This window comes from Osmerus eperlanus, chromosome 4 (genome assembly GCF_963692335.1).
Source record: "Osmerus eperlanus chromosome 4, fOsmEpe2.1, whole genome shotgun sequence".
NCBI lineage: Eukaryota > Metazoa > Chordata > Actinopteri > Osmeriformes > Osmeridae > Osmerus > Osmerus eperlanus.
This window is the reverse complement of record NC_085021.1, coordinates 15009080-15023879: the sequence shown is the minus strand read 5'-3', so window position 1 is coordinate 15023879 and position 14800 is coordinate 15009080. Positions and strand designations below refer to the sequence as shown.

Here is a 14800-nt window from a genome sequence, read left to right as displayed (position 1 = left end):
CCTTATTCCTATTCTGAAAATGAAATGTATTCACACAGCAAGTTTCTGGAATTATATTGAAACACCCTGAATTAAACTATTTCATTAGAAAACATTTTGTGAAATGTTTATTGAACTCATCACAAACACTACTGAACAAACGTCACATTATATTTATAGTCTTAACAGTTTTCACGTTCATAAAAAGTAAAACACAGGCACGTCCACAATTTCACACTGATTTGACTCATATTTTCTTACGTACAGTATATGAAAAGTTGTTTTTAACATTTATTGAACATGCAGGTAACAAGTCTGTTGAAGAACCCCTTTCAAACCTTTGATTGTTCCTTTGTACCACAGAAAATGACCAGCAGTATTGTAGTATTTTACCCAAGATGTCCCTAACTGTCTGGTTGGTCCACAGAGTACATCTGTACCTATCCATCTCCAGATCCTGGTGTTGTCTTTCTGGACCTGAGCAAACATCTCTGGTGATTAAAAGTAATTCTGACAGCTGGGAGTTTGGCGTACCTTTTCGAAGGACAGTATCTGTCATGGAAGTAATTAGGAAATTCTATTCACTTCTATCTGCAAGGTGCACAATGTTCAGCCTTCCCGAAGACGCATGTCCTGTAGCAGTCATGTGACCTGTAGCAGTCATGTGACCTGTAGCAGTCATGTGACCTGTGCCTAGGGAGTACCTTTGTACTGTGCCGTACCCAGCAGGCATGTGCTTCCCTGTTCCTCCTGCTCAGTGTGCCCAGACTGATTATTGTGTGCCTTTAAATGTCCCGTCTATTTTGTTGGCATTTTTCATCAAGTACCTAGAAATAGTTAGCATTCCCTCCTTTGGTACCCAGTGTGCTTCTAACATGGCGGATCACCCACAGTCACCACACACTCTGAAGGCTCTGTGGGCTTGATCTGTTCCTCACCTGCTTCATCACTCAGGCAGCTTCTAATCATTCTGCTTAACTGTGGTTGTTCTCTCTGTGCCGTACCGTCCTCTCTTCCAGGCTGTGATGACTAAGCAGGAGCAGCTGGTGTTGTCTCTCTCACACCACCTCTCTCTCTCCTATCTACAGTGACAGAGCACAGATGGCGGTGCTGTGAGCTTCACAGCCCTTCTCAAGAATTTGTCCCGCATTTCTACCGCTTCCCCCTCCCTCTCCTCCTCCGCTCTCTGTCCGTCAGTGTGTCCTGTCCGTCAGACGGTGGTGACTGACAGCAGGGGGTTGTAAACCTTCTTCCCATCAGGTGACCTGGTGCCGTGAGCCAGGAGCTCCTGGATGGTGATCCAGTTGTCGAGGATCCTGCGACTTCGTTTCTTCATGCTCCTCCGGTGGCAGAGCTCCAGGATGGTGGCAGGCTCCTGTGGCTGTGGCGCCCCCTGCTGGCCTCCACCGCCCTGCTCCCTGTCGCGCTCCCTCAGGCAGTCCAGACGGCTCTGCACCATGAACTCCCTGCGGCGGCGGTGCTCGCGGGCCCGCAGCAGCTGCTGCTTGCGCTCCTCCTTGCTCCAGTAGCGGCCCATCTTCATCTCGCTCACGGCGTCGTCGTCCGTGGTCATGCCGCTGCGCTCCTCTCGGATCTTGATGGCGCGGGCCTTCAGCAGGCGGTCTCTCACGGGACGCTTGGCCACGTAGCGCGAGCCGTCGCTGCGCACCTTCACCTTCCACTCCATACGGGGGGAGGCTGGCGGCAGGGGCGGGGGGACAGGCAGGGGGACAGGTGCTGGGCCCTGGGGGATGTCCTTGCAGGTGCTGCCCAGGCTCATGGGGCTGGCATCACCCTCAGTCCCCAGGCTGCCCTCTCTGGCTGTGCTCCCCAGACCCTCAGAGGCAGAGGGGGAGTGCAGCTGCATGCAGCTCTGGTAGCGCTGGGGCAGCCTGGAGCCTGACTGGCGGCGAGACAGATAGGGGCTGTTCTCTGCACTGCGGCCCCCTCCGCCCTCTGGTGTGCCGTTAGCCTTGGGGCTCCTCTTGGCCGCTCCGTCTGAACCCCTCCTGACCCCACTGTCACGGGACAAGGATCTGAACTTGGCCCCTGGGCTGGAGGTCTTAGCCCCCACTCCTCTCCTGTGGCTGGTTGGAGAATACGGCTGGTTCAGGTTAGCCTGTCCCCTCTCGGCCCTCTCTCCCCTCCCCACCCTCTCTCTGTGGCGGCTGGGGATGCGAGGCTGCAGCTGGGAGTCTGCCCCCTCCAGGCTGTGTCCATGATCGTTGACCAGAGGGGTGCTCCTACAGCTCTCTCCTCCAGTGTTGTATGCGCTGGTGCTGTCCTTGTCGGAGCGCTCTCTCTCAGGGACCTCGTTAATGTCCGACAGCTCGTGGTGACAGGACTCCTCAATGACCAGAGAGGGCCCGGCCACCCGTGCCGCCCCGGCCTCCTCCTCCTCCAGGGGCCAGGCCTTCAGGCAGCGCTCCCGGAGCTGCTGCATCTTCTGCGCCCTCAGGATGTTGCGGCACTTGAACTCCAGGTGGCGCAGCTCCTCCTCCAGTAGGGCCATCTCATGCTGCATCATGCTCTCGTTGCGGTTCACGTCCAGAGGCAACGGCCCCCCGCCGCCCCCTCCTGGGCCCCCCAGCGGCAGCAGGGCGTTACCGTTCTTCTCATAGTAGCACTTGATCTCCAGCAGCTCCCTGTACCTCTCGTACTCCTCATCTGTCAGCCCAGGCATCATCATCATCACAGGGTCTCCCGTGTAGGCCCTCTCCCCTCTCTCCGCCTGCTCCAGAACCCCTCCTCCCACACAGTCCAGCCCCAGCAGTGAGTCGGCACTGAAGTGGAGGTCGCGAGAGTGCATCAGGGGTGGGGTGTCCCCTCGGCCGGACAGAAACTTGCGCATGCTGCCGGGCGTGTTGGTGGCGTTGGTGTTGGACGTGCTGGTCTGGTCGTCTCCCAGGAGGTCGTGCTCGGACGACTCTTCGTTGCGTGTGCTCTCGTCGGTCCGGCCCACGCCGCTGTCCAGCTCCTGGCTGTTACTCAGCACGGTCTGCAGCAGGCCGGGAGAGTCCCTGTTCAGGGGGCGTCCTCGTACCCCCATCACACTGCCCCCCACACCTCCTGGTCCCGTGCCCAGCATGGAGGGGCTGTTCCTCAGCCTGTGTGGGCTTGGCAGGTGGACAGAATTGTCCAGAGGCTCCAGGTCCAGTTCGTCTGGGTCCAGCTGGTTGTCATTCTAAGATGAATGGTTTATGGAGTTGATTGTAGATCATATTCATTGTGGAGTGTTTAGGGAAAGGGAGAAAAAGACATTGAGATAAATGTATTATGATATCATTTTCACTGCCCACGTCTAATGTTTCTCTACCACATTTCCATCACTAGGTGGAGCCAGAATAATGTGAAACCTAAACATCGCTTAACGATTCTGTGGCGTAGGCTGTTTTCTCTGAATGGGTTGACTGGGTAAGAGTGAATTTATCATCAATGAAATACATATGATATACAAAATCAACAAGAAGGAACTGAACTATCTCCTTTGAAACTGGTATCTGTAGGAGAACACAATGGCCAAACAACTGTCAATATGATGTTGTTGGTGTATGTTATGTGTGATCTTTTTAATGTTGTTTGTTGTTTCTGCATAGCATTGTGATTGGCCTCCCCAGAGATGCTGATCAAATGTATATGCAAATAATCTAGTTTAATTTGGCAAACAATTCACTACTCTAATCAAAGTTGATCACGCCTAATTGATTTGATTCTAATTGGAATTGTTTTCAGGCTGCGAGACAATAGCATTGATTGTCTTCATCTTCATTTGTAGTCTAGAAGGCCCTTTGCTCCATCTCTCTCTTGCTCCCCAGACAGTGAACTAAGCCCCTAATCTCTGCTCATATATTTATCCTGATCATTCTCCCTCCGCCTCCCTACCTTGGTTTGTTAGGTGTGAGACTAGGTTGATTCAGTAGATCTTGTAATCATATCTCAATGTTAACATACTACACAGCACAATGCTCCCCAGATACGAAAGCTCTGAACATCCCTGCAGTAAAGTGTGTGTGTGTGTGTGCGTGCGTGCGTGTGCGTGCATGCGTGTGTGTGTGAATTTGTATGCACGTGGCTCTGTGCGTGACTGTCTGGATTGGGGAGAAGACTACATTTTAATGGCCTCTTAAATCTGCCCTCTAGCTTTTTCTTGTCTGCCCATGTGAATAGAATTCCGATTTCTATGTGTTCAATACCCATGCACGCATTTTGATGTGTGTGTACTCAGTATTAAAATGGTAAACAGTGCCGCCCCATCTGGTTGTGTGTGAGCTCAGTGACGAGCTGTTTGGGAGTGAGTATTATGGGATGTCCTGAGAGCGGGACTGTGTTCTCAAATTTGTTGAGCAGGGTGACCTTGAGGGAAACAAAGCAACATGTTCTTAGCTCAGTGAAAACCAGCCGTTTCTCCTCTTTATGCTCGTTATCTTTCCTTGCCTCTCCCTCTCTATCAGTTCTTTCCCCTTACTCCTTGTCTTTACTCCTTTCACCTTTCTCATCTACTTTCAAGTGCACTTGGAGGGAAGGGAGGCACAGCTAGATATTTGTGTAAATAAAGATGGTGGTGCAGTGTAGCTGAGCATCAGTATACTGTAGATAATCTGTGATCTGTTACTGCAATGCATCCCTTCTCATGTCATGGTAGCAGCCCCTTTCCCAGGAACATAGCAGGAGTGAAAGTGTGCCTCACCTCAATCTCAGGCCGGGCCAGCAGCAGGGAGATGTTGGTGCTGTCCTCCCGGGTCAGAATGGCCACGGCCTCTTCCCGGTTCTGGATGTCCACCCCGTTGATCTGAGACAAAGACCACGATATGAAACAGAGCTATGACACCTGTTCATTATTAAGACCAGTTGTCTGTTGAATTGTGGCATTTTTACTGGGTGTAAATGTCACAGTGAACAGCGGTGATTCACCGGTTCAGTACAAAGGGATGTACCTGCAGGATTCTGTCTCCCTCACGAATGCGGCCATCTATTGCAGCTATACTGTTTGGGTTGACCTAGACAAAGGGTGATAGTGTGAATGCTGGGTGATAAGCGTCTTGAATATCGTAGAGATGATATGTGTCTCTTTAACCTTGAAGGCTTCCTCACCTCTCCTACATATATGCCCAGATCCTCCTCCTCATCTGTCCTATAGCACACTGTCAGCCCCAACTTGTCCTGCTGGCGAGACTTATACAACTCCACCTCCTAATTCAAACACACCATGACACACATAGGGTCTGAGTTGAGAACACGCTGAGGTACTGAAGCAGAAGATAAACAGGTTGATAATGGTCTAGGTTGGACAATCTGAAGAGAAAATTAAGCAATACCTCATACTCCAGATCATCCTGTCTGTCCACCTCATGATGAGCGATGTCAAAGTAGTCGTTGGGATCATAATATTCAGGCTCTATGAGCCTATGAGGGAATCATGGGAGAGGGGGTTTCAGTAATGGAGACCAACAGGCTGCCCTTTACTCAGACTCCATGAATGGATGGGATGAGACTCTTCACATCCACTAATGTCAGGGATTTGACACTTGCATTAGGCTCTCTATCTTTCTGTCTCTCTGTATCTCTCTGTCTCACACACACACATTCAAACATACACACGCGGACACACAGTGTACTCACAGCTCGTTGAGCAGGTAGGGCTCCAGCAGGGGCGGAAGAGGAGGGGAGGGGGGTGGGTGGGGAGGAGGTGGGGCCCCACAGGGGTGGTGGCTGCTCTTGCCCAGGGTCAGCATGTGCTGGAAGCTGATGTCAGTCTGGGTGCAGCTGTCCACACAGTCAGCCATGGACACAGTCAGGGCCCCTGGCCCCCCTAGTCCCGCGGCCAGCCCAGCCCTCCGCCTGGCCCCCCGCCTCAGCATGTGGGACAGCAGGGGGTCCCGCACGTCCAGGCTGGGCTCCCCAGACAGACGAGTCAGCTCCTTACCATTCACCTGGATCACAGCGATAACACAGATCAGAGAGGAGAGGAGGGGAGGGGAGAGATTGGTGGAGAGGGAGAGAAAGAGCGTACAGAAAGCAAGGCACCACATTGAAAAGTGAGGAGGCAGACACGGTAATGAGACAGGACAGGTCTTGAACTGGTGCAAGGACAGCCTATAATTTGCAGAGGGTTAGGTGAGCAGATGAATCGACCCTCATCAGCTGTACTTTCAGACAGGCAAGGTTAGTTCACGGTGTGTCGAGCTGACCCACATAAACACAAACATCACTCGCACAACATAAAGAGAGAAATGCTGTTACTATAGCAGTATACACATACAGACCTAAAACAGAGATCTACTGTAGAGTGGTTAGTCTATCAGGCAAAAAGGAAAAAAGAATGTGTTCAGAACACCCGGAACACATAATACTACATACAGTAGTATCTAAGTAGCTTTAAATAGCTACACATGTATCACCTAGGAGTGGTTCATACATGACATCACACAGAGCAGGGGGATAGTAAATATGTATACTATAACCTTCAATCGACCGTCTGCATCAAAAGAACACAGCATGCTACTGATTTGACTCTTCTGTGGAGAGAGGAGGAGAGAGAGGAAAAGAGGGAGGAGAAATTAAGAGTTTAAATGTTAATCTGTGAGAAACCCTGGAGGAGACCAGGTTATAATCAGTTAATAACTGTTGAGAATCCCTGGCATACTGCAGTAGTCTGGCCAGGCAGTGGTCTACATGACTCTCAAAGTGTGGATCCACACAGTTTACATACGCTAAATAACCCGATACCTGCAGGTCCTGTCACAGCATAAAAGACACAGTCTGTATTACACAGGTGGCCATTTTCAGTCCTCATGATATGAGAATTGAAAGTAAATATTATTTCAATATAAAAGCTTGTGAAAGTCTTTTCAGTATCTCTCTATCTTTGTGCCTATATCTCCTGAATGCCCCCTGCCAGTTCACACAGGGAGAGCCAGAGAGAGTGATTCATAATTAGGGATTAGTGAGTGCAAATCTGCTGAAGAAGTCACATTTAAACAGCAGGGATGTTGCTGTGGGGTGACTGAGCTGTGTTCAGAGGACAGCATGTACAGTAGTGATCCTGGTCAAAGGGAACCAGACTTCTAACCTTAATCTGTTTAAAGGTGAAATATCTATTTACATTACTGTTCCCATGAAATGGTAACGATATTGGCAGAATATAAGACTATTCTAGAGACTTGTCAGAATGACAGTATGTTGCATGTGATTGTGCTCGTACATGTGTGTGTAAATGTTAGCGCTTCCATTTGTTTTATGGAGAGCTGTACACAGCCTTGAGAAACAGCCACATAGCCAGACTGCCATTGTGTAAGTACACAGTGCATACACTGACCTTGGCTGTCTGAGGGGGTCCACATCTTCACTACCTTCCCTCTCTCCCTCTGTCTCCCTTGTACCGCCCCCTCTCTTGCCTCCCCCCAACCCCCATTCCTCTCCCGTTTCTTGTCCCCTTCATATAATTGCATGTCAAATTGATGTTCCCCTGTGCAGCCAACCACAAAAACTTTCTTGCCACATTCGCCTTTCCATTTGGTGTTCTTGCCCCTGTTCTTCCCTCCCCCTGTCCGTCCTTCCATTTCTCTCATCCGTTTCGCCTAGAATTCCTCGTTCACACCCCTCACCTCCAATTGTCTCCCCTCTGCTCTGCTGTTCTCGGTATCTCTGTCTGTGCATTCTCGCTGTTTCACATCCTGTGTCCTGACTCTGTCTCGTTCCTTTCAGTGCTGTCTCAGCACTTTTCCTTCCCTAGCCCCTCCCTAGAGATGGCATGAGCACAATACTGTATTCCAGTACCTCTCCTTCCCCCTCTCCTCTCTCCTCTCCTTCCCCCTCTCCTCTCTCCTCTCCTTCCCCCTCTCCTCTCTCCTCTCCTTCCCCCTGTCCTCTCTCCTCTCTTTCCCCCTCTCCTTGCCTGTTTGTCCTTCCTCATGCTAATGGCCTTCCATAAATCTCTTGCTGTCCTTCTGTCTTAATGGCTTCTCTCACTTGAAGACAAATAAGTAGAATGCTTCTTCACTTCTCATTCACAGTGAAAAGGAATTTACATAAAGCAATGCAGCGATTTTAATTTCAAGGTGTAATGAAATTGTTTCAGTCAAATAGCTTGTAATTCTTTAGGAGGAGACATTGGCTTTCGATTTTCACTGTCTACCTCTACCTCTATCTTTTCCGCTCTCCACCTCTCGCTGGTCTCCCTCAGAATGGGTGTTGCCCATTGTTCCTCCAGCTTGTATCCACAGGAAAACCATGAGTTGTTTTTCCAACACTGTCTTGAGTAGCGGCGAGAGGCTGGGCCTATTAGCAGATTGCCCTTAGGACATGACTGACAGGTCTGAGAGCACTAGGACTGAGGGGGGTCTCATTCATTATCTATGAGAGCTACTGAGATTGCTCTGAGGATGACTTCATACAAGGTAATGGTTGTGGTGCATTAGACGGACAATCTTGACAGGTGGAATGCATTGTACACCTCACTGGCCTGTTAGCAAACACAGAGGTTAGGAGGTCAACACCTCCAGTCTGACCACTGAATTGTTCTGCTCATGCCACTCTACAGTCATGCCCAATCCTTCAGTAAGGGTGTGTACTATACGGGACTGAATTGATATTAGCTCTGATGTATATTCCTGTCATGGCGTTGCCTACCTTATTCTGAGTTACACGGCAGGGGGTGGAGGTGGAGGCAGTGGAGATAGTGGGAGGGGGAAGATGAAAGAGAAGCAGGTTCAAAGGCAGGAGCGAGAAAAATTCTGGGTAGATGCTGATGGAGAGAACAGGGGGAAGGGGAGGAAGGGTGAAGGGAGGTGAGTAAAGAGTAATGAAATAGTGGGACAAAGAGAGACATGGAGCTTTTGAGGAATGTTAGTGTGTGCGGTAAATATTGAGTGAGAGTGACTTACAGTTCTACATTTGTTTTGCAAATTGTAGGAACACGCAAAGGAAGCCCAATGGGTAGGTCCTAGTGGCTGAGGGATACATGAGAGTATTAGCTAAGCTCCTAATGTGCAGACTCAGGTCTACAGTACACCAGACACCAAAACACACACACATATGTAGTTCACAGAGGGGTTCACACAGAATCCAAAATTCTGCATCACATTTTAGCATAATGCTTAACAATGGCATATTGTGAACATCCAGAGTTTTTTATTTTATTGCAGATGCTCCACAGTGCCCCAGGCCTGCCCCCCACATATTGAATTCTACTTGTTCAGTAATTGATTTTTCTCATCTCCCATGCTTTGAAGGGTACAGCTTGCACCTCTTCAGAAAATCAATTAATCCAGAGACACAGCTCGTCTCCACCACTGCTAACCCCAGTTGTTTGATATCACTGGGGGACATTTATGTAGGCCACTGGATATCAGAAATTGACAAATTCAAGCTACTATTGATTTAAGGACAAGTCAGACATTTAGACAAAACATTTAGGCAAGAAAATGACCAGACAGGGAAGGGAAGGGATACCCAATCAAAACAAAGGAATGAGAGGAGAGTTGGTTTGGCATCAAGTCCAACCAGGGTACGTAACTCTTCTGTCAATGTACAGTAAATTGATACTTCACCATCTATCTTCATAATGTACTATTTAATGGTGTCTATCTGTCTGTAATTCTGTCTTCCTAGCACCCCCTCTTATTAAAAATTCTGTCTCCATCTCTTTCTCCCTGTCTCTGTCTCCTGTTCAATGCAGGAATGGGAGAGATGTGCAGCCCACAAACTCTCTCCATCTGCCCTTCACCCGATCATAAGCATGACAAGGCTGAAGGTGAAAGAACTGGAGCACATCTGTCCACTTATACACACACATGCACAAACAAACTAACACACTAACACTTACACAGTAAACACACTCTGAGGCAGATTTCATCAAATACAGTTCATAAACAGGATGACAAGCAGATAGTAATGATGATTCTTTCAGTCCAGCAACGCTAGACTCCATATTAACAGGTATGTCTACTGCATTTAACTATCCAGGCAAAAGGCCCAGGAGGTGAGGCAGGAGTGATTAAGATATCGATGGTATCGACATCATGCACATATTATTTATCAAATCATTTATCAATTCATTTCACTTATTAATACATTGATATGGCTGCATATTGAGATCCAGCCGAGGGAGGTGTTTTTGAGTATATCCATTGTTTTGGTGGGTGTGTTCCAGTCTGTGTGTGTTGATCTAATACATGTTTGTGTCAGCATGTTATTGATATGTATGGGTGCTCGCTGATTTCACTCTGTGCATGTCAGTGTCTTTCTGTCAGTGTCGAGAAAAAACACATTAGGCTTGTTTAATGACTTCAGTTGCCGTGGCAACTACCTCCCATCGAAACCCATTCTACAGAGAGTAGAGTAGAGGGGAAAGAGTCTGAGGGGCTTAGGGGTGGTGAGGGAGACTCTGGTGTGGGGGGTGCAACACAAAATGGTTACTGGGGAACATTGATCTTCTGGTTAGTTTGTTAGTCATGCACTGCACCCATGTGATGTCCTCTAACCAAGGCCTCTAAATATTATAGGCTGGCTGGTATCCAGTACCATGTATCTCTTTAATCTAGGGAAAGAGGAGGCAGAAGTGATGGCATTTATTATTCTGGGCGTGTTCCCTTGTGAAAATGTGCAGCAGTCTGTAATTATTACATCCTCTGGCAAACGAAAGTGCAATAAATTACAAAATCTGCTCCTACAAAGTCTAGATAGACCCAGTCCATTTTAATGTAACTGTGAGAGAATATAACACTCAGTGGACTGAGTCTAATTTGGTTGTGTAATTGGGCATGTTTGTAAAATATGCGACACAAAGCTGTAAACCTCAAAAGAGGCATGCAGTGTTGCACAAACCCGTGAAATGTGGAGGAAATGTAATGAAGTGTTTTTGATGAAGAGAATCTCTCTGTACTGTGTTTTTGGCATGGTGTTTGAGCCAAACAACCATCTGTTTTGTTTCTAAATTACTGTCAGAGTAACAGACTCCATGGTAATTACATTTCAGTTCAATTTGTTAGCCTTTTTGACTTTTTTTGCTTTAAATTGACAAAGGCTCCTTTTTGTAGTTGTTTTACTCTTTACAAACACTTCAGAGTAGAGAAATGCACTTTGTGTTCTTTGTGAGGATTGGATCCAGAGTTTTAGATCTGATAATACACAAGCACACACACCCCTTCACCACCTTAAAGGAACCTTATTCACCTTGATTGAATCTCATTCACCCCAAAATAAAACAATCACAGACATGTAGACACAACTATCTTCCGTGCTCGGCTCCCAACCACACCCATGTCTGGGAACCACAGTCAGTCTGGGGATGCGGTTGTCTGGAGGAGCAGGGTGCATTGTGGGCTGCTGGAGCCCATAGGCAGACACACCCTTCTGCACTGCTGACTTCACAGAAGTTTAAGCACCTGATCGGTGGCATGATTTCATTTCTATTTTGAGTCGTGTGACCTGCATATGGTCCGTGCCTTTATATCTGACTCCTGTTAAATAGGGGTCGCTGAATGCTGAAAACACTGCCAGGCCTTTCAAACTACTACATGCTCTCTCTCTCTCTCTCTCTCTCTCTCTCTCTCTCTCTCTCTCTCTCTCTCTCTCTCTCTCTCTCTCTCTCTCTCTCTCTCTCTCTCTCTCTCTCTCCCTCTCCCTCTCCCTCTCCCTCTCCCTCTCCCTCTCCCTCTCCCTCTCCCTCTCTCTCTCTTTCTCTCTCTGCAATCAATTACTTCTGTCATCTGAGGGCAAACATCAGAAAAATAGCCCTCTCCATCCTTCTTTCCCCCAGTTTTTTCTTACATTTACATTTAGTCATTTAGCAGACGCTCTTATCCAGAGCGACTTACAGTAAGTACAGGGACATTCCCCCGAGGCAAGTAGGGTGAAGTGCCTTGCCCAAGGACACAACGTCAGTTGGCATGACCGGGAATCGAACTGGCAACCTTCGGATTACTAGCCCGATTCCCTCACCGCTCAGCCACCTTCTTCAATCTTTCCTTCCCCTCAGCCTCATTACTGTACCTCTGGCGGTGCCCAGCCTCCTTCTGTCCTTTCCTCTGTCTTGGCGTGGCCTCAGTTACCAGATGCAGCTCTGCTAACTGGCACACACAGAATCCCAAAGCTGGGATCCACCAGAACAATCTTTATTTTTTTTATTTTTTACATATGCAACACCAGACAGAATCCTTTCAGTAGAATTGTTCTGCTATATGTGCTTAAACAGGGACTGTACAGTCTGGTTTCACTTAGCAGACACAGCTGAGGTTGTAACCGTGGCAACCTTAGAGAGCACCCCCTACTATAACTCTTCAGCCAGCCTGTAACCATCCCCCTGCTTCCTTCTCTCTCTCTCTGGGCCTCGCTCAGTCCCAGAGGATGCATGTTCTAATCTCTTCCAATCTCCCTCTCACACTCACTTTAGCCCTTCACACAGGCTTTGATGAAAGTATTAAAATATTAATTAGTATAATATCAGTATTATTTTGAGGATGCATAAGAAGTTGCGATGTATAATTTCCGCATCCTTTTATGATCTTATCTATGTTTTTGTTATCACGCATTTCCTATCTAGGGTCTACTAATTCTTCAATCATCATTTCAATGACATTGTGAACAATGATTTACTCAGCCAAATTCAGTAATGAGTTGTTCAGTAATGAGTTGTTGATATTATTGTTCAGACATGTTCATCAATCCTTAGGAATGATTATGGTGATTAATATGTATGGTGGGATGGGATCTCCAAACCAGTGAGCATGCTGATGCTGGTGGGCTGATTGTGATGGATAACTAGTGCAAAGAGATGTCATCAGCTTAACAGAACGGTCTGGGTGTTTAGATGCTGGTAAAAGAACCAAGGGAGGAAACAGACCCACTCACCTGGAACATGACCCGGTACTGCTCCTCAGGCTTCTGGACCACACACATGTTGCAGCCCATGGTGACCTGGATCTGGCTCACCCAGATGATCAACACCGATGCCCAAATCAACACGTTTGTCCCACCCAGACCAAAAGAGTTGGGGTGTCGCTTTGTGTGGAGACACTTGTCACCTGGACTCTCTCCTCTCAGGCCTGGACAGCAGAGTTTCCCAGTTGGTTCTTCTATCTTTTCAGTCCGATTTCACGTTTTACAATTGAGAGGAGATCCTGTACAAAGTGTTCTCAGAGGCAGTAGCGAAACAAATACAGCAGTCCATCCATCAGTCTCTGTCTCCATTGCAGAGTGACAAAGTGCTGATAAGTTCATGTGGACAGAGTAGCTTCAGTCTCAAATCACGTTGTCGGCAACTGCTTTTGCACTGCTGAGTCACAGGTAAAAAAAGGAGGTTTGTAGGAATAGGTGGAAACAGAGAATGAGGTTGAGTACCAACAGCAGTTTTTTCCTTTTATGATGTGTATGTACATTAGACTGAATGCAATGTAACAGTTTTAGATGACTTGTCAGTGATGGCTGCTTGACCTCCCCTGCAGCTACATGAGGGCGTGGCTGTGTCGTGTTCTTATTTGGTATACAGCACAGAGTCTGACTCTATGTGCTGAGAGAGGGGAGCTTTTCCCAGTACAACTTCCACTGAACTCGCCCACGCTCACCCCCAGGTTTCGTCCTCTGAGCTCTAATCTGTTCTACAGCGCTCTGTACGAAACACTTTCAAAGTTTCAGATACCAACCGCGCTGGTATCAAAGAGCCTCTCCGCGTTTCTTTTTTCTTCCCGACTCCCACACCGAGTTTCCCAGCTCTCTAGGTTCACAGGGGGATGGCTGGGACCGGCTCCTGAGATAACCTCTCTTTGCTCAGGCTCTGACAGGGCTCTGTCAGCTCTCTCACCAGGACTGTTACCTGCTCAGCACTTTCCTCCCCCTGGTGTTGGGGCGGTCACTGACATCTCCTTATTTAGGTCCATTGAAACCCTCCAGAAGGAGAGGTGGGGTGTGTGGGCTTGGCTAGGCTAGGCTGAGAAAGAGTAGGGGGCCTGCCCACTGAAGCATTCACTCCCTGGATCTGAGCCCAGGCTGTGCTGCCTAGATAAGCCGTATTCGCAAGACAGACAAAACCTAATAACACGCACACATGCACACGCAAGAAAGCACAACAGCTACGGCTGTTCTCTCAACAACTCTGTCTTACGTTCTGTAGCTGTCACCCCAACTGTCACTGACAACCACTTAAAACTGTTTCCACACTGAATGGCTGTATTCAAAATGCATGTGTGTTTCATGTGAACAACATGGTGTTTATCAGAAGCACAGCTGTCTGTGAAAGACTAACTGAGATAGGCTGAGAGATTCAGTTGGATATAATAAGATCGATTAATTCATTGATTATGGAAGCCACAGAATTTTTATTTAACCAAACACTTCAGGGCTATTGCTTAAGGGTGTTAGTGAACAGAAGATTATAATCAAATTACGGACCTCTTAAGCAGAGATCACACAGCCCTCCAAACTGGCCATGTGTAAAAAATCTATATCAAGTCTATGAATTGGACATTGTGTTTGCTGTGCCATGTGCTTGTTCATCCCAGTGTCTCCTTTGTAATTGTGCGTCCTGTCCTTTCTAACACTAAAACATGTTTTCTCTTCTACAGCTTGCTCTCATACAATTGTCTTATTTGAAACAATCCTCACCTGGTCTAGAAGGCTAGAAGGCTATCTCTCTTCCCTTCAGGCTGTGCTTTCTTGCGTCCTTAGGGCTAATTCATGCATGGAAAAGACACACTGTAACCTTTCCTTGTGTCTATCTCAACCCACTTCTGCCCTCCTCTCCCTCTCATCACCTTTGCTGAGGTTGTAACTCTTATCTTTGGTCCCCCAGATAGACCCTGCAGCCTGGACATCACTGAGCAGTGAG

General features: G+C 47.8%; 1 protein-coding gene across 3 annotated transcripts; it reads right to left on the bottom strand.

The window, feature by feature from the left end:
• Nucleotides 1–63: 63 nt before the first annotated feature.
• LOC134019026 (PDZ domain-containing protein 4-like) lies at nt 64–14451 on the bottom strand. 3 transcript variants are annotated; one of them, XR_009929970.1, is made up of 9 exons: nt 12829–14451; nt 6441–6494; nt 5599–5909; nt 5295–5382; nt 5071–5169; nt 4914–4976; nt 4667–4768; nt 667–3163; nt 64–630 (listed from the first exon to the last, which is right to left on the bottom strand). XR_009929970.1 is itself a non-coding variant. In XM_062459510.1 (8 exons), the coding sequence occupies exons 1-8, from the start codon at nt 12886–12888 to the stop codon at nt 1190–1192; spliced, it is 2751 nt and encodes a 916-aa protein (XP_062315494.1). In that variant the 5' UTR covers nt 12889–14451; the 3' UTR covers nt 64–1189. The 3 variants fall into 3 exon arrangements, 1 of the variants encoding a protein (XP_062315494.1); XR_009929971.1 differs by lacking the exon at nt 6441–6494; XM_062459510.1 differs by having other exon boundaries at nt 64–3163.
• Nucleotides 14452–14800: the final 349 nt, after the last annotated feature.

What these genes read in the sequence shown, in the direction of transcription:
- LOC134019026 (XM_062459510.1), bottom strand. Translation starts at nt 12,888, where the DNA reads ATGGGCTGCAACATGTGTGTGGTCCAGAAGCCTGAGGAGCAGTACCGG. An exon ending in TGGGCATATATGTAGGAGAG is followed by an intron (nt 4,977 to 5,070) that starts GTGAGGAAGCCT and finishes CCCTTTGTCTAG; the next exon opens with GTCAACCCAAACAGTATAGC. An exon ending in TGGCCCGGCCTGAGATTGAG is followed by an intron (nt 3,164 to 4,666) that starts GTGAGGCACACT and finishes CATTCATCTTAG; the next exon opens with AATGACAACCAGCTGGACCC.